This window comes from Coregonus clupeaformis, chromosome 28 (genome assembly GCF_020615455.1).
Source record: "Coregonus clupeaformis isolate EN_2021a chromosome 28, ASM2061545v1, whole genome shotgun sequence".
In the NCBI taxonomy this organism is placed as follows: domain Eukaryota; kingdom Metazoa; phylum Chordata; class Actinopteri; order Salmoniformes; family Salmonidae; genus Coregonus; species Coregonus clupeaformis.
In genome coordinates this window covers 29,708,718-29,727,932 of record NC_059219.1, presented here as the reverse complement: position 1 = coordinate 29,727,932, position 19,215 = coordinate 29,708,718, and the positions used below count along the sequence as shown (strand labels likewise).

Sequence of the window (19,215 nt, the reverse complement as noted above, 5' to 3'; positions counted from 1 at the left end):
TACTCCGGAGACGACGACCGCCGAAACCTGCCCGAACAAGGAGGAGGGGCCGCCTCGGCCGAAACCGTGACAGGAAGCAGCTCATTTCCCCTGATCTCTGTGGAGTTCTGACCTGATTTCTCCCACAATGAATTGGACTGCTCTCTTTGCTTTGTCATCAAATGGGTTACGGGGAACTAGAGACAGACAAACTGAAAAAAAGAAACATTACAGTAGGCTACTACAATGTCTGCACAATGTTGAAACTTGACACGTACGTATAAGCGACCGCAGCAGTACTTTCAGCAATAGACACACTTTCTGTCTATGATGACCACTCTTCCAGAATCCAAATTGCAAGCCCAATTGCCACCATCATTGCATGCCCTCCTGTAACTGGAGCAATACAAATAAATGATGCTCAACATGCACATGGACAAATCAGCAATTGCCTGAAAATAATGTTTGTTTATTTTATTGGAAAAATGAATGCATCCCATAGAAGAGAGAAGTTGAGGGCATTTTTGTGAGAAAGAGAAAGGCAAATGAGATTAACGCTAAAAGCGGCAGCGTATTTTTTGCTTAAAAGCACCAACGGGGGTCGTTTTTGAGAGACACTGTCTGCCAAGCAGTAACACTTTTTATTTTATTAACCTTTTGTAACACAAGTAAATGGTTTAAATTCACCAAAATAAGTATATATTTTAAAAATGTCACACATTTATAGTCAAATGTAATGTTTCTAAATAAACGTTTTTGTATGTTTTTCATGTTTTGAACAGATATTTGGATCAATTTCATCCATAGACAATTGTTAAGAAAATGTGTCTGTTATTCATTCAAAGTGTTGTGTTTCTGTGATACTCAGAGCTAACCTGACATACCGGTACCACCTAAGATGGCTCATGATACTCAGAGCTAACCTGACATACCGGTACCACCTAAGATGGCCACCGAAATGGGCGATATAGGCAATAAGGGTGACTCGATATGAATATATTTTCAGGGTACATACATCTACCACTGAGCCACATATGGTGCTTTATCACAAGGTTTACTATTGAGTCCTCATTTTCAGATTAGCTGTGCACCACTAGTATGCAAAAGAGAGATTCTATTTAATTCCTCAGTTTTAGCCCAGAAATCATGGTAAACATTTTTTTGTTGTTGTTGGTAACTAGTTGATTGACAAAGTCCTACCATTTCAGAAGGATAAAAAAAAGGGTTTCGAAATTGACGTTTGACTATTGATGGCTGCTGGCGCTTTAAGGGTTAAGTGGTGATACCGCCTGTTAAAGACAACCCCCTAAACTGCCTGAATGAAAAAGATTAAACCTGATAAAACCATACATATTAGGCCTATGTAGATAAAACCATACACTCAGACTTACAATCAGATGTGTTCTTTAAATTCATTATTCTGTGCCAAAATGGGTGAAAGTTGGAAAATCAACATGACGGTGTGGACACTCCATATATTTGTGTTTATATATCAGTATCATTGGGAAGACCACGAGATTATATGCATTTCGCACAAATTATCAGATCAATTGATTGGGGTCCTGCAATTTGTTGAGATCTGAAACTAATCAGGTCTCTGCATATGCAGAAGTAGTGTGCAACATAGGGCGTCAGGTAACCTATTAGAGCCATGGGCCAGTAACTGAAAAGTGACTAGTTAAAATCCCCGAGCCAACTAGGTGGGGGGAAAATCTGCCGATGTACCCTAGTGCAAGGCACTTAACTTTAATTGCTCCAGGGTCGCCGTTGATAATGGCAGTGACCAAGACCCGGCGGCAGAATGAGTCAGTTGGACGGGCATTTGATTTCCATAGGGGGGCACGTTTTTTCACAGGATCCCCTATATATTTTTTTACGGCTGTAATAGTAAAGACCATAGGCAGCTCGTTAGTTTCAAGTTTGGGGAAGCTTACAAGTTACCCTACCATTTTTACCGATCTGCGTGCCAGTAATGATTATTTTTATATGCGAATTGTCTTGGAACGGTTTCATTTCAATAATAACGTTTTCGTTTCTCAAAATCATTGTCACGTGGTTAATCATAAACATCTGAAGTAAAATGATAAAAATCTAAAAGTTAAAATTAAACTATGTCGAGAGCACTAAACTCTGCCATATGGACACACTGATCCAATATGATCCATTGAAAAGCTAAAGAAATGAGAGTAGAACTCAGAGATGCAGCAGTAGGCCTCAACTAAGTAAAAATACATAGGCCTAAAGCCGATAAATAAAAACAGTAGACAATATCCTGATGAAAATTCCGGTTCTTTCAATCACATTAATCTATCTACTCCGCCTGTCTGATTGCGGTTCTATTGCTAATGAAGTACAACATTGTATCAAATCATCACTCGGTCCGGCCAGAAGCTGTCTCTAGCGAACTTGCAACATTGTATCAACTAGCCTATTCCGGACCCTCAGATTTTCCTGCGCCAGTGAGCTCGGGACAGAAATCTGTTTTTTATGACTTTACACTGGATATATGGGATCATCAGATCATGATATTATGCTCTTTCACACGGCTTGGTGATTATCGAGGCCGGGAGTGTTGGAAAGATTTTTCAAATACTGAGGAACTATAATTCGCAATGGATGTTAAAAAACAGACTTCGTTGACGTGTGAGGCGAAGAAAAAAATGATTAGTGTACGTTAAGACAATCAGAAATCAGACATTGCCAATTGGGCACTTTCCTACATATGCATGCATTCTGGAGAGAGACGCGCCATATATTCGCCACACCCCCTCTCCTTATTAATGCAACATTTTAAATGATACTCAAGACGTTATCTTCACACATATTTTTGACGCTTTTCACTGACAGCCGCAACTCAATCAGCGAGACCTATTGCCACGCGCACTACCCAAATCACTGGCTTCTCAAACACACAGCACATTTTTTAAAAAGAAGCTAATGATCCTCTGTGGCTAAGTCATGGTGAAGTATTTTGAATGATTTTATTTAGACAGGAGTAATTATATAATTTTGGCGAAACATCAATTTACTTTAGGGCAATCCAGCATCCTAACAGTGCACCCGCCAACTTTTCTTTTCAAATCGCAAGAGGCTGAAACCATAGATCTGTATATAATGACGAGATGCTCATGTCTCGGCCCTAACAATAGGAGACTTTGTCCCAAAGCCTGGAATGAAGGCGACAAACGTATTTTTTTATTTGATATTTTTATTTAACCTTTATTTAACTAGACGTCAGTTAAGAACAAATTCATATTTACAATGATGGCCTACCAAAAGGCAAAAGGCCTCCTACGGAGACGGGGGCTATATATATATAAAGGACAAAACACACATCACGACAAGAGAGACACCACAACAGACACCACAACACTACATAAAGAGAGACCTAAGACAACAGCATTGCATGGCAGCAACACATGACAACACAGCATGGTAGCAACACAACATGACAACATGGTAGCGCCACAACATGACAACATGGTAGTAACACAATATGGCAGCAGCACAACATGGTAGCAGCACAAAACATGGTACAAACATTATTGGGCACAGACAACAGCACAAAGGGCAAGAAGGTAGAGGCAACAAAACATCACGCAAAGCAGCCACAACTGTCAGTAAGAATGTCCATGATTGAGTCTTTGAATGAAGAGACGGAGATAAAACTGTCCAGTTTGAGTGTCCACTTAGGTCTGCATATTATTCCCATAGAAAAGCATCGGGCTTATACTGGACAGAATTTGGCGAGCCCTCTCGCTTCGCCTCTTCCTCTCTGCTGAAACTATATCACAAGAGAAAGCATCTGAGCGAGCGAAACAGCGTCCCTCTAAATGTAGCCCATGTATCTGATGATGTCTGAACAGAAATAGTATGACATGCCATACTCTTTTGGTCCAGACAGCATTAGATACATGGTCTACACATACTAAGACAGAGGGGCGCTGTTTCGCTAGTTCAGATGCTTCAACTGAGATTGATGCATGTTTCTGTTGGCCCGCGTCTCGGTCAAATAAATTATACATATTTCAATATTTTATTTGGACGGGCAACGAGGTACGGTAGGGCGAGCCAGCCCCCGTAAGGCTCGCCCATAACACCGGCCCTTCCGTCACCCCACTCTCTGAGGGTGTCTCTGGGAGAGTTGGGATATGTAACAACAAAAAACACATTTCCAATTCACACATGCATATAATACACACTTGTAGCCGACATGTGTGAAATAGGACAAGTATAACCACCCACCAAATTATTATTAATTACATTGTGGAAACTCCATCAATATGAATTAACAATCTAATAATCTGCGCAGCACAACTGCAATATAGGCGGACGGGAACAGAGCCAATCACAAGCGTTATGAAACACTTAAGCAGAGGGCGTTTAGGATCTATCATAATGGTACAAATGCCTGAAGAGATTCCAGCGTCAACTTGTGTATTCCTCTGGACAATAAACTGGTAAACATCTGGTTTTATTTACAATATAGAATGTATAGCCTGTATTTGAATTAATGAAGTTGATTCAGGTGGTCTCTGTCCCATGTGCTGAAAGACACATTCAGTTGTTACAGCGGCATAGACCTTTTACGAACTCGATAATTATAGCGCTATAGTGACTTGCTACCGGCGGTAATAGAGGGTGCATTGGTTATGACTTTAATTACACATTCTCCACCACCCTGTAACACGGTAACATGTTTAGTACATCGTGTTCCCACACCAACACTAATCGGATATATACTGGCCAAATATAATTTCCTTTACTGATGTTGCCCTCAATAGACCAGTTCAACATTCAGTTTGATTTTTACAGTCTTTGCGGTGAGGAAAGCAATGCTTGTTTGTTTATGTGATCATCCTAAATAAAATGTACCTTATTGTTTATTAATGAGCTCATTTAGAGCAATGGAAAACAGACTATGTACTGAAAACATAGAACAGTAGTATAGTACTAACTGGTACACATTACTGACAAAGGACGTAGTGGTCTTGTGTGATGTAACTCTGCTCAGTGTGTGTGTTTGTCTTATACAGGTCATCTGTACTTTAGTGCCTTGGCAACAATGCTCCGTGCCACCACTGCCTTCCTGTGCGCCTATTGCCAGAAGATGAGGGTCTTAACCCCTCCTACAGGCTTCTCCACCTCTACCCTCGCCAACAAGCGGCCAGAGAACCAGAAAACTGTGGACTCCCTTTATGACCTGTCGGTGGACATCCGTAAGGTGCGTAAGTTCAAGGGATGGGTGCTGTCAGAGAACGCTGTGTACGTGTACGAGACGGCGGACCTGCTGCGGGACATGGGCGCTGACACTGCTTCCATTGCCCGTGTTCTGGAGACCCACCCCGAGGCCATCCTGTGTCGGCCCGAGGACGTGGCAGCTCAGCGTGACCTCTGGTCCTCCGTATGCCCCAACCGGCGTGAGCTGGTGGGCATCATTGAGAAGTTCCCTGCCTCCTTCTTCACGCTCACGCACCACACCAACCAGCGTGACAACATCCGCTACCTCCAGAGCCTGCACCTCAGCAAGCGCATCATCGGAAAGCTGATGGCCAGCGCCCCCCAGAGCTTCAGCCAGCCCTTGGAGAGCAACCAGGAGGTCATCCACACACTGCGAGAGACCTACCTGGACCTGGGCGGGGACGAGGGAAACCTGCGCTTATGGCTCCAGAAGCTGCTCAGCCAGAACCCCTACATCCTGATGCGGCCGGCCATGGCGTGGAGGGACAGTCTGGCCTTCCTGAGGGAGAAAGGCTTCACCACAGAGGAGCTTCTGGTCCTGGTCTCCAGCCTCAGGGCCTCCATCGCAGAGCTGCAGCCTGAGGCCATGCAACAGGCTCTGGACTACACCCAAGGGGTGCTCATGTGCTCTGAGGACGAGCTCCGGGAGATAGTCCTCCGCTGCCCCGCTGTATTGTACTACTCGGTGCCCACCCTGGTGGGCCGGTTCAAGGGGCTGCTGGACGTGGGGGTGAGCATGGACCAAGTGAGGGAGACGCCCAATGTGCTGGAGCTCACCACGCAGATTGTGATCTACCGCATCCAGAAACTGGCCTCCTATGGCTATGATGTGCGCGGTGGCAGCCTGGACGTTATCGTCGGCACCAAGAAGGACTTTGAGATGACCTATGGCAAACTGCAGCTAAGGCAGCAACGACCACTCTTCAACCCTGTTGCCCCCCTCAGGACCGCAGAGGAGTGAATGTTAACGGACCACATCTTAATGTTTTAAGGGGATGGGATGAATGCTGCACAGTTGCAGAACAAGCTATGGGTGTTTTACTGTAGCTATTGATTGGAGATTGAGGTCTTATGATGTCTCTGTTGCCATGAGCTATACATTTCTCCAATGACTCAGTGTATTGTGTATAATGTGTTTGCTATGGAGATCTGTCTCCAGAAATAGGTGGATCAGCCAATCATTGTCAGGGAATCGCTGTGTTTGTTTCAATTAGCCTGAGTCACCTATCAATAGCCACTGTTCTATACTCTATAGCATGAGACGAGAAATAATCATGTGCAAGGTTTCACATTTGTATCCATTGATGAAATGGTATCCCTTGCACCTTATGGTTTAAATGTGTATGAACTCTACTGATAGCATTATGGAGACAGTGTGAAAGATCCAAGTGTTTCACACAGTTATGCTAAATACTAAATGGAATCATTGTAAATAAAAATGTAAATACAGGTGCTGTGTGATATTATTAAGTTTAAGCTAACTTGCACACATTTTGGTGTAGTTCCTTGTAGGCTGGATTGACTTGATAACATCAAGTTTGAAAAATAAAACTTATAACAGATAAGTCGTCTGTTTGAAATACCATTTATTTGTGACTTGCCACCGGACAGCTCTTTACCTATACCTACACTCTTAGAAAAAAGGGTTCCAAAAGGGTTCTTTGCCTGTCCCCAGATGAGAACCCCTTTTGGTTCCAGGTAAAACCCTTTTCGGTTCTAGGTAAAACCATTTGGGTTCCATGTGGAACCCTCTGTGGAAAGTGTTCTACATAGAACCCAAAACGTTTCTACTTGGAACCAAAAGAGTTCTACCTGGAACCAACAAGGGTTCTTCAAAGGGTTCTCCTATGGGGACAGCCGAAGAACCCTTTTAGGTTCTAGATAGCACCTTTTGTTTCTAAGAGTGTATGCAATTTAGAATGCATTTGATCATAAGCACATTTCATGGCATCAAAAAACACTGTACAATACAAAAAGTTCAAACTTTTAACAAACAAAAAAGCCACACAGAAGGATATAGATATTCACAGTTTTTAATGATGTTTAGTGTCACATTGTCAGACTTGTGACATTCACCAGGAAGAGCATTCCTTCTAAGGAGGGACAGTAGTGTAAGACCTGGTTCAAGTTGTTGTAACATGATACCCAGCCACATGGTTATCATTCCCCCACTTAATTCAAGGCTAAAAATAGCATAGCATGATAGAAAAAGGTTTATTCAAAAAAAGATACCCATCTGTTTGCACTGTTACTTAAAACTCTAGCTAAGTCTGCAAAATGTATATGATACTTACTATAACAACTCACACATACTGAAAATGAACAGAGAGTGACGGATAAATACATTCTCATATAGTTATTAAGCAGTTCTATGTATTAATACATATTAATGCATCTAAGTAATACACTGTAACAAAGGTTATGCACGGATCAGCTGTGAAGACAGGTAGGCCTACTGTAAGACGTTTGTTGCGTTCATTTCAACAATATTGGTAACCAATTAAATAAAGCCAGTGAGAAAAAGAGAAGTGTCTAGCCATCCAAAACCACAGATGTTGAGGAACACTGAACAAAAATGTAAACACAACATGTGTTGGTCCCATGTTTCATGAGCTGAAATAGAAGATCCCAGAACTTTTCCATACGCACAAAAGGCTTATTTCTCTCAAATGTTGTTCACAAATTTGTTTACATCCCTGTTAGTGAGCATTTGATCCCCTGCTGATTTTGTACGTTTGCCCACTGACAAAGACATGATCAGTCTATAATTTTAATGGTAGGTTTATTTGAACAGTGAGAGACAGAATAACAACAAAAAAATCCAGAAAAACGCTAGAAAATGTTAGAAATTGATTTGCATTTTAATGAGGGAAATAAGTATTTGACCACTCCAAGACCTTAATGTGCTTCTTCTTGAGCCACTCCTTTGTTGCCTTGGCCGTGTGTTTTGTGTGTGAAGTTGTCCTGTTCCCTTAGCAGAAGAACACCCCCAAAGCATAATGTTTCCACCTCCATGTTTGACGGTGGGGATGGTGTTCTTGGGGTCATAGGCAGCATTCCTCCTCCAAACACGGCGAGTTGAGTTGATGCCAAAGAGCTTGATTTTGGTCTCATCTGACCACAACACTTTCACCCAGTTCTCCTCTGAATAATTCAGATGTTCATTGGCAAACTTCAGACGGCCCTGTATATGTGCTTTCTTGAGCAGGGGGACCTTGCGGGCGCTGCAGGATTTCAGTCCTTCACGGCGTAGTGTGTTACCAATTATTTTCATGGTGACTATGGTCCCAGCTGCCTTGAGATCATTGACAAGATCCTCCCGTGTAGTTCTGGGCTGATTCCTCACCGTTCTCATGATCATTGCAACTCCACGAGGTGAGATCTTGCATGGAGCCCCAGGCCAAGGGAGATTGACAGTTATTTTGTGTTTCTTCCATTTGCGAATAATCGCACCAACTGTTGTCACCTTCTCACCAAGCTGCTTGGCGATGGTCTTGTAGCCCATTTTAGCCTTGTGTAGGTCTACAATCTTGTCCCTGACATCCTTGGAGAGCTCTTTGGTCTTGTCCATGGTAGAGAGTTTAGAATCTGATTGATTGATTGCTTCTGTGGACAGTTGTCTTTTATACAGGTTACAAACTGAGATTAGGACCACTCCCTTTAAGAGTGTGCTCCTAATCTCAGCTCTTTGCCTGTATAAAATATACCTGGGAGCCAGAAATCTTTCTGATTGAGAGGGGGTCAAATACTTATTTCCCTCATTAAAATGCAAATCAATTTATAACATTTTTGACATGTGTTTTTCTGGATTTTGTTGTTGTTATTCTGTCTCTCACTGTTCAAATAAACCTACCATTAAAATTATAGACTGATCATTTCTTTGTCAGTGGGCAAACGTACAAAATCAGCAGGGGATCAAATACTTTTTTCCCTCACTGTAATTCAATGTATGACAATTCCAGTGGGTCAGAAGTTTACATACACTACGTTGACTGTGCCTTTAAACAGCTTGGAAAATTCCAGAAAATGATGTCATGGCTTTAGAAGCTTCTGATAGGCTTTTGAGTCAATTGGAGGTGTACCTGTGGATGTATTTCAAGGCCTACCTTCAAACTCAGTGCCTCTTTGCTTGACATCATGGGAATATCAAAAGAAATCAGTCAAGACTTCAGAAAAAAATGTGTAGACCTCCACAAGTCTGGTTCATCCTTGGGAGCAATTTCCAAATGCCTGAAGGTACCACGTTCATCTGTACAAACAATTTTGTACGCAAAAAAAGACTTGCTGGCACGAAAATAGGCATGAATGATCAGTTCCCGAGGGAGATTGTAGAAAGGCGCAAAGTTCTGTATGCAATCTTCAAGGAAAACAGATTAAAAGGGAAACGTGTTGCACTCGTGGTGGATAAACTATATATTGACAACCAAATGTTCAGAGACACAAAGACTACTCCATGGCTATTCTAAAAGTTGTAATAGAGGAGTCGAATATTGGAGCACCCGTTACTAGCAGTGATAGGGATTGTAATATTAAATAACATTTATAGTAAGTATAGTATTTTATAAAAGGATAAAACGACATAACAAGCAGAATAATACATCTTTAAATACAAATAATTAGAACATGGCTTTTTTGGCGGGAGGTTGTTGTTTTGGCGGATGGTTGTTGTGGTTGGTCCTGTGTTCTCTCTGGCGTCCTTTCCCCCTTGCGGCAGATGTGGATGCGGGTGCGTTTGCACGCTCGGCCCATTTCTTCCGCAGTCAACCATGTGGTGTGCATTTTTGTGTTTGAAAAGGTGCGGCGTTAAGTGAGTGAGAGGGGAAATGGTTGCATATCCCAGAGACGACCGGGGGTCTATGAGCAGGGGTAGTGAGAGAGAGCTTTCAATTTTGTGTAGATGAGGGATATACATTTTAAAATATAGTATACATCTAGTCAAATTTTTTATTGTCCTATCATGATGGAAAGATCCCTAACCCTATAACCTGGACACCCACCTGAGCGACCCATACACCAAAGAGAAGTTCCCATCTCTTTTATGGACCTGCTGTGAGTATGCAGCCTAAACAGAGAAATAAATGCGGTCAGAGACCTACTTGAGCAGCACCGCCCCCTCAAGATTCTGAGCCTGCCTGGCAGGGTTGGTCCTACAAAGCCAGAGCCCCCTGATGGGAGAGCATAATATACAAGGAAATTCTCAAAGCTGCTAATGAGAACCTTGACGACCTTTTACCTAGCCGGTGGGGATTCCGGTGGGGTACGCACACCCAGGTAGTGGCAGTGCTGGCAACACTGGCTGCAGTAACCCATGGGGAGGGGGTCACACTCGGACAATCAGAGAGGGGGTTTATCATTGTGGCCCAGGTGGCACAAAATAATCAAAGGTCTGACCGCATGGAGATGCTTGGGAAAATGGTTACAACAGGGGATCAGAGTGTTTGTGTCTCAGGTGAAGAGGGTGGATCTGATCTCCATCACCTAGGACTTGACATAGATTAAGTAGATTAATCAAATCTCACATTCTTATCAATTTCTGCTCAATCTGCATGCTTTCTCAATCAGCTTTAACTGTATGTGCACTCGTAAATCAGGTTATTTCTCGAGTTGGGTTCTGGGATATAACAGCCGTTGAGTATCTGATTTTATGGTGGATTGTGGAGGAGGGGGGTTGAGTGTGTTGGAGTATGTGAGTATGTGCGTGTGTGCTTGTCTGGCATCTGTTGTGGGGGGGTGGGGATGTTGGGGGGGAGGGGGGGTATGGGGTGGACCATGGTAATTATTTGCTAGGATAATAATTGCTTGTCAATAAATTAAATGTAATACAATGGCAATCCGGGTTATATGTTAAAATCCTACGCATGAACTGCCGACATTATTATGCATATTAATTGATAATGATGGAAAATAAGATATGCAAGATATTTGAATAGATATATATTTTTAAATAGTTATATATAGAGGTGACAGCATTGGAAATACTTTTGGCGGTTAATCTGCTTCTGTTTTGTGCGTGGCACTGTGTGCTGTTTTCGATGGATGGGTCCTGGCCTCTCGGGGCCCTAGGGATCCGGAGGGATGTGGGTGGGATGCCGATCACTGGGATGACGGCTCAACTTGGGATGGGGAGGGGCTTTAGCGGGGGAATTAGTGGAGAACAATTGAAGGGATACTTAGTAGCAATGCAAATATCATGGTACAGCTATATGGACACTCAATCATTACGGTATTTTTTATTGGTAAATTTACAAACATATATAATGATAAATAGACTTAAAAGTTGTATCTCATTATGGTGTATGGTGAAATAAGTATAGCCAGTTATAATTGTAATGGCTTAGCTGATAATAACAAAAGAAGAACAATATTTACATGGCTCAAAGAGAAGGAATATAATATCTATTGTTTACAGGAAACTCATTCAACAATTCTAGATGAAGTTGCGTGGAAAAAGGAATGGGGGGGGTGGGGGGGGGGATCCGAATGTGCAAATTGTCCAAATAGATACTCAAGGTAGATGGATTATTTTAAATATGTAATTGGACAATAAACAGATATGGCTCATTAGCATTTACGGACCAAATAATGATGATCCACACTTCTTTGACAATATATATAATAAATTATCAACCCTGCAAGCAATTCAAGACAATATTATTATGGTGGGGGATTATAATACTGTTTTAAATAGCTCAATGGACCGTAAAGGAAATCACACCACAAACAATCACCCACATGCTCTTAAGGAAATCGTGAATGTCATGGATACATTAGAACTAGTAGATATATGGAGGCTTAAATATCCTGATCTAGTGAGATATACATGGCGGAGACTCAATCAAGCTAGTTGTCTTGACTTCTTTCTTATCTCATTCTCGTTGGCACCTAAAGTTTAAAAAGTGTTGATAGGGGACAGAATGCGGTCGGACCGTCATATAATTGGCATATACATTACTCTTACTGAATTTCCACGTGGGCGAGGATATTGGAAATTTAATCAAAGCCTATTGGATGATAATTTATTTTTAACTAGGACAAAGGAATTTATAACTGACTTTATCCGACATAACATACAGTGGGGGAAAATAGTATTTAGTCAGCCACCAATTGTGCAAGTTCTCCCACTTAAAAAGATGAGAGAGGCCTGTAATTTTCATCATAGGTACACGTCAACTATGACAGACAAATTGAGAATTTCTTTTCCAGAAAATCACATTGTAGGATTTTTTATGAATTTATTTGCAAATTATGGTGGAAAATAAGTATTTGGTCACCTACAAACAAGCAAGATTTCTGGCTCTCACAGACCTGTAACTTCTTCTTTAAGAGGCTCCTCTGTCCTCCACTCGTTACCTGTATTAATGGCACCTGTTTGAACTTGTTATCAGTATAAAAGACACCTGTCCACAACCTCAAACAGTCACACTCCAAACTCCACTATGGCCAAGACCAAAGAGCTGTCAAAGGACACCAGAAACAAAATTGTAGACCTGCACCAGGCTGGGAAGACTGAATCTGCAATAGGTAAGCAGCTTGGTTTGAAGAAATCAACTGTGGGAGCAATTATTAGGAAATGGAAGACATACAAGACCACTGATAATCTCCCTCGATCTGGGGCTCCATGCAAGATCTCACCCCGTGGGGTCAAAATGATCACAAAAGGACCAAAGTAACAAAGCCTACCATCAGTAACACACTACGCCACCAGGGACTCAAATCCTGCAGTGCCAGACGTGTCCCCCTGCTTAAGCCAGGACATGTCCAGGCCCGTCTGAAGTTTGCTAGAGTGCATTTGGATGATCCAGAAGAGGATTGGGAGAATGTCATATGGTCAGATGAAACCAAAATAGAACTTTTTGGTAAAAACTAAACTCGTCGTGTTTGGAGGACAAAGAATGCTGAGTTGCATCCAAAGAACACCATACCTACTGTGAAGCATGGGGGTGGAAACATCATGCTTTGGGGCTGTTTTTCTGCAAAGGGACCAGGACGACTGATCCGTGTAAAGGAAAGAATGAATGGGGCCATGTATCGTGAGATTTTGAGTGAAAACCTCCTTCCATCAGCAAGGGCATTGAAGATGAAACGTGGCTGGGTCTTTCAGCATGACAATGATCCCAAACACACCGCCCGGGCAACGAAGGAGTGGCTTCGTAAGAAGCATTTCAAGGTCCTGGAGTGGCCTAGCCAGTCTCCAGATCTCAACCCCATAGAAATCTTTGGAGGGAGTTGAAAGTCCGTGTTGCCCAGCGACAGCCCCAAAACATCACTGCTCTAGAGGAGATATGCATGGAGGAATGGGCCAAAATACCAGCAACAGTGTGTGAAAACCTTGTGAAGACTTACAGAAAACGTTTGACCTGTGTCATTGCCAACAAAGGGTATATAACAAAGTATTGAGAAACTTTTGTTATTGACCAAATACTTATTTTCCACCATAATTTGCAAATAAATTCATTAAAAATCCTACAATGTGATCTGTCATAGTTGACGTGTACCTATGATGAAAATTACAGGCCTCTCTTATCTTTTTAAGTGGGAGAACTTGCACAATTGGTGGCTGACTAAATACTTTTTTCCCCCACTGTATACCAAACCTTTTTTGATATACTAAGAGGACCGTTATTAGCATGTTTTAACCACTCCTATGTAAATGGTAGATTATCTGATACTCAAGAAGAAGGTCTGATATCATTATTACTGAAACAGGATACAAGTGGAAAATATAAAGATCCAGTCCATTAAAAAAATTGGCCCCTTACACTTCAGTGTTGTGATGCAAAAATTCTAGCAAAATGTATAGCGCATAGAATTAAAAAGGTATTGTCAGATATTATTCATTCTAATCAGACAGGTTTTTTACATGGAAGATACTGTCATGAGCCCTCTCACTCCACCGGGTTACCACCTTAATTTGCTTCCACTCTGCTCACCTCCCTCTCTCTACTCAGCCTAACTAGCTCCACCTGTCCCTGCTCTGCTCGGCTCTAATTACTCTGCCAGCTGCGCTGCATTACCCACTAACCTCTCCCAGTATTTAAGGCCCTGTCTTTCAGCTCTCCGGTGTCAGATCGTCTGCAAAGCTCACACCCGGAACCTGTTTGCTCGCGCTTCTGGCTCACCCTGGTTTTGTGACCCCCGGACCTGCCTGTTTTTTGGATACTCTTCTGCCTCAGGAGATCCAGACCTGCTTCTGCCATTACGACTCCTGACTACTCTTCAATCCCGGTAACTCTGACCAGCCTTCTGCCTTGCTACTACGTATTTTGGATTTCCCTTGAACTGTACTGCTGCCTGGTTTCATTCCGCCCTGTTGTGTCTGTGTCTCCCCCAGGACTTCTGGACCACCCACCACCGGCTTCATAGGACGCATCGCTGCCACTGGGGGGCACAGACCCAGCGCATTGGACGGACCCCTGTTACCCCTGGAGCCTTCATTCACTCCCTACTTCCCTTTTCCCTTAAGTTTAATAAACTTTCTGGTGTGACGCAATTGTGGTCCTCTGGTCGTCTGTCTGAACCGTGACAGATACATTGGATATAATATAAGGCAAGTATTGGAAACAATAGAACATTATGGAAAATCTGAGAAACCAGGCCTGCTATTCATAGCAGACTTCAAAAAGGCATTTGATAAAGTACGACTGGGGTTTATCTCTTATAAATCTCTTATAAAATGGGTCAAAATCATGTATAGTAACCCTAGGTGTAAAATAGTAAATAATGGCTATTTCTCCGAAAGTTTTAAACTGTCAAGAGGAGTGAAACAAGGTTGTCCACTATCGGCATATCTATTTATTGTGGCCATCGAGATGTTAGCTATTAAAATCAGATCCAACAATAATATCAGGGGATTAGAAATCCAGGACTTAAAAACAAAGGTGTCATTGTACGCTGATGATTCATGTTTTCTTTATAATCCACAACTAGAATCACTCCACAGCCTCATAGAGGATCTAGATACATTTTCTAACTTCTCTGGATTACAACCAAATTATGACAAATGTACTATATTACGTATTGGATCAATAAAAAATAAAAAATTTACATTGCCATGTAGTTTACCAATAAAATGGTCTGATGGTGATGTGGATATACTCGGAATACATATCCCAAAGGAAATTAATGATCTCACTTCAATAAATTATAATAGAAAGTTAGCAAAAATAGATAAGATCTTGCTACCATGGAAAGGTGGGTGCCTGTCAATTTGTGGAAAAATCACCCTGATTAACTATTTAGTATTATCCCAGTTTACCTATTTGCTAATGGTCTTGCCTACGCCTAGCGAACAGTTTTTTAAAATTATATGAGAAAAATATATTCAATTTTATTTGGAACGGCAAGCCAGACACAATTAAATGGGCATATCTATATAATGAATATGAATTCGGAGGACAGAAATTATTAAATATTAAAGCATTAGACCTATCATTAAAAGCTTCAGTCATACAAAATTACACTTAAATCCGAACTGGTTCTCTAGCAAATTATTAAGATTGTCTCACCCAATGTTCAAAAATGGCCTTTTTCCCTTTATTCAGATTACAACCACTCACTTTCAGTTATTTGAAAAGGAAATCATCTCCCAGATATCACTATTTCTAAAAGAAGCCATAGAAAGTTGGTTGCAATTTCAATTTAATCCTCCAGAAACGACAGAACAAATAATGCAACAAATATTGTGGTTAAACTCAAATATACTAATTGACAAAAGAACTTTAACAAAATGTTTTAAAAAGGTATAATCTTTGTAAATGATATCATCGGTAGGACTGGTGGAGTTATGTCGCACATGCAGCTAACAAAAACATATGGAAATGTCTGCTCTACCCAAAATTACAACCAAATAATTGCAGCCTTACCACAAAAATGGAAGAGGAAAGTTGAAGGAGGAGAAAGTAAGGAACTTGTCAGTCGGCCTTGCAATAAAGAACATAATTGGTTAAGGAAAACTGTGATAAATAAAAAAAGTATATCGGTTTCATTTAAGGACCAAAGGATTGACAGCCGTCCCATATAGATTGCAAAATAGTTGGGAAGAGATTTTTGACGTACCGATCCCATGGCATAGTGTTTATGAACTGATACACAAAACGACACCGGATTCAAAACTTAGAATCTTTCAATTTAAATTATTAGATACAATTCTTGCTACCAATAGAATGTTATTTATATGGGGGATACAATCTTCCCAGCTCTGCAGACTTTGCTGCGAAGAGACAGAATCATTAGATCATTTGTTTTGGAACTGTCCATTTGTAGCTTGTTTTTGGACACAGGTCCAGGAATGGCTAAAGGATTGCAATATTTACCTGGAGCTAACCCTGCAGATAGCACTACTGGGTGATCTGAAAAGTCATAGTCAATCGATCAATAACATAATAATACTATTAGCAAAAATGTTTATTTTCAATTCACAATCTGTAGAAACAATGAGAATAGAAAGGTTCAGAACTTTTGTAAGACATCACAGTACAGTTGAAATATATATGGCAAATAGAAATCCTATATGGATGGTGTTAAAAGATAGATGGGAGGTGTTGAATGGAATTGAAGGATGGGACTAATAACAACTAACAACAAACAATAACAAGATAACTAATAATGTAGGCACGCTGTGTCCATAATAAGTGTATGGGTTGTAGGTTGGGAGCTTTTGTGAAGGAGCACAGTTAGAAAGATATGGCATATAGAAGCAAACCGGATGGACATCATGAAAATGATCGGAGAGGTTGAGAGTAGAAGAAGTTCAGGAGAAAGAACAAACAAAATGTAATTATTGTCAAATTGACTGTGTCCATAGAATGTAGATAGTGGGTATGGGCTGGAAGTAGTGGCCTAGGCGTTGTTGTTCACTAGTTTACTCCAAGTGGGGAAAGGGTGGCGTGGTTGGAAAGTAATAAAGGGGAATATATATACTTTTTTAAAGGATTTGTATATGTATGTATGTATGTACAGTGGGGAGAACAAGTATTTGATATACTGCCAATTTTGCAGGTTTTCCTACTTACAAAGCATGTAGAGGTCTATAATTATCATAGGTACACTTCAACTGTGAGAGACGGAATCTAAAACAAAAATCCAGAAAATCACATTGTATGATTTTTAAGTAATTAATTTGCATTTTATTGCTTGACATAAGTATTTGATACATCAGAAAAGCAGAACTTAATATTTGGTACAGAAACCTTTGTTTGCAATTACAGAGATCATATGTTTCCTGTAGGTCTTGACCAGGTTTGCACACACTGCAGCAGGGATTTTGGCCCACTCCTCCATACAGACCTTCTCCAGATCCTTCAGGTTTCGGGGCTGTCGCTGGGCAATACGGACTTTCAGCTCCCTCCAAAGATTTTCTATTGGGTTCAGTTCTGGAGACTGGCTAGGCCACTCCAGGACCTTGAGATGCTTCTTACGGAGCCACTCCTTAGTTGCCCTGGCTGTGTGTTTCGGGTCGTTGTCATGCTGGAAGAGCCAGCCACGACCCATCTTCAATGCTCTTACTGAGGGAAGGAGGTTGTTGGCCATCCTCCCCTCAATACGGTGCAGTCGTCCTGTCCCCTTTGCAGAAAAGCATCCCCAAAGAATGATGTTTCCACCTCCATGCTTCACGGTTGGGATGGTGTTCTTGGGGTTGTACTCATCCTTCTTCTTCCTCCAAACACGGCGAGTGGAGTTTGACCAAAAAGCTCTATTTTTGTCTCATCAGACCACATGACCTTCTCCCATTCCTCCTCTGGATCATCCAGATGGTCATTGGCAAACTTCAGACGGGCCTGGACATGCGCTGGCTTGAGCAGGGGGACCTTTTAATCCATGACAGCGTAGTGTGATACTAATGGTTTTCTTTGAGACTGTGGTCCCAGCTCTCTTCAGGTCATTGACCAGGTCCTGCCGTGTAGTTCTGGGCTGATCCCTCACCTTCCTCATGATCATTGATGCCCCACGAGGTGAGATCTTACATGGAGCCCCAGACCGAGGGTGATTGACCGTCATCTTGAACTCCGTCATTTTCTAATAATTGCGCCAACAGTTGTTGCCTTCTCACCAAGCTGCTTGCCTATTGTCCTGTAGCACGTCCCAGCCTTGTGCAGGTCTAAAATTTATCCCTGATGTCCTTACACAGCTCTCTGGTCTTGGCCATTGTGGAGAGGTTGGAGTCTGTTTGATTGAGTGTGTGGACAGGTGTCTTTTATACAGGTAATGAGTTCAAACAGGTGCAGTTAATACAGGTAATGAGTGGAGAACAGGAGGGCTTCTTAAAGAAAAACTAACAGGTCGGTGAGAGACGGAATTCTTACTGGTTGGTAGGTGATCAAATACTTATGTCATGCAATAAAATGCTAATTAATTACTTTAAAACCATACAATGTGTTTTTCTGGATTTTTGTTTTAGATTCCGTCACTCACAGTTGAAGTGTACCTATGATAAAAAATTACAGACCTCTACATGCTTTGTAAGTAGGAAAACCTGCAAAATTGGCAGTGTATCAAATACTTGTTCTCCCCACTGTATGTAGGTGGGTGTGTATGTGTGTGTGTATGTGTGTATATGTGTATGTATGTGTGTGTGTATATATATATATATATATATATATATAACATGGGGGATTGGAAGTGATGCAGACAATTACATTGATGGAAGTTACAATCTATCTGCAATATTAAGCTGATCTACCCCCCCCCAAAAAAAGATATATATATATATATATATATATATATATAAATAAGAAGAGAAAAAAAAGAAGAAAAAATAAAAAACTTTAAAAACTCAAAAGAATGGAGCTCTGAGATAGATATGAACCACAGTTAACATGAAAATAAACATACTTTTCCCATTCTGTTTCTGATTGACTTTGTAATCAATACTGTTTTTTCAAGACTGATGTGTGTTTTTTTCTTTTTACTGGGACATGGTATGGTACATCTTTGTGGAATGAAGTTCAACCTGGTCTTGAGGACTTTCGTTTTGTTCATCATATGAGTAAACAATCA

At 41.3% G+C, this 19,215-nt stretch overlaps 1 protein-coding gene across 2 annotated transcripts; it reads left to right on the top strand.

Annotated features, from left to right (window-relative positions):
- Positions 1-4,346: 4,346 nt before the first annotated feature.
- LOC121580106 (transcription termination factor 2, mitochondrial-like) lies at positions 4,347-6,669 on the top strand. Of its 2 annotated transcripts, none has more exons than XM_041895155.2 (2): positions 4,347-4,439; positions 5,016-6,669. In XM_041895155.2, exon 2 carries the CDS (start codon positions 5,045-5,047, stop codon positions 6,179-6,181), a length of 1,137 nt encoding a protein of 378 aa, XP_041751089.2. In that variant the 5' UTR covers positions 4,347-4,439; positions 5,016-5,044; the 3' UTR covers positions 6,182-6,669. The 2 variants fall into 2 exon arrangements, with proteins under 2 accessions (XP_041751089.2, XP_041751090.2); XM_041895156.2 differs by having other exon boundaries at positions 4,994-6,669.
- The last annotated feature ends 12,546 nt before the right edge of the window (positions 6,670-19,215 follow it).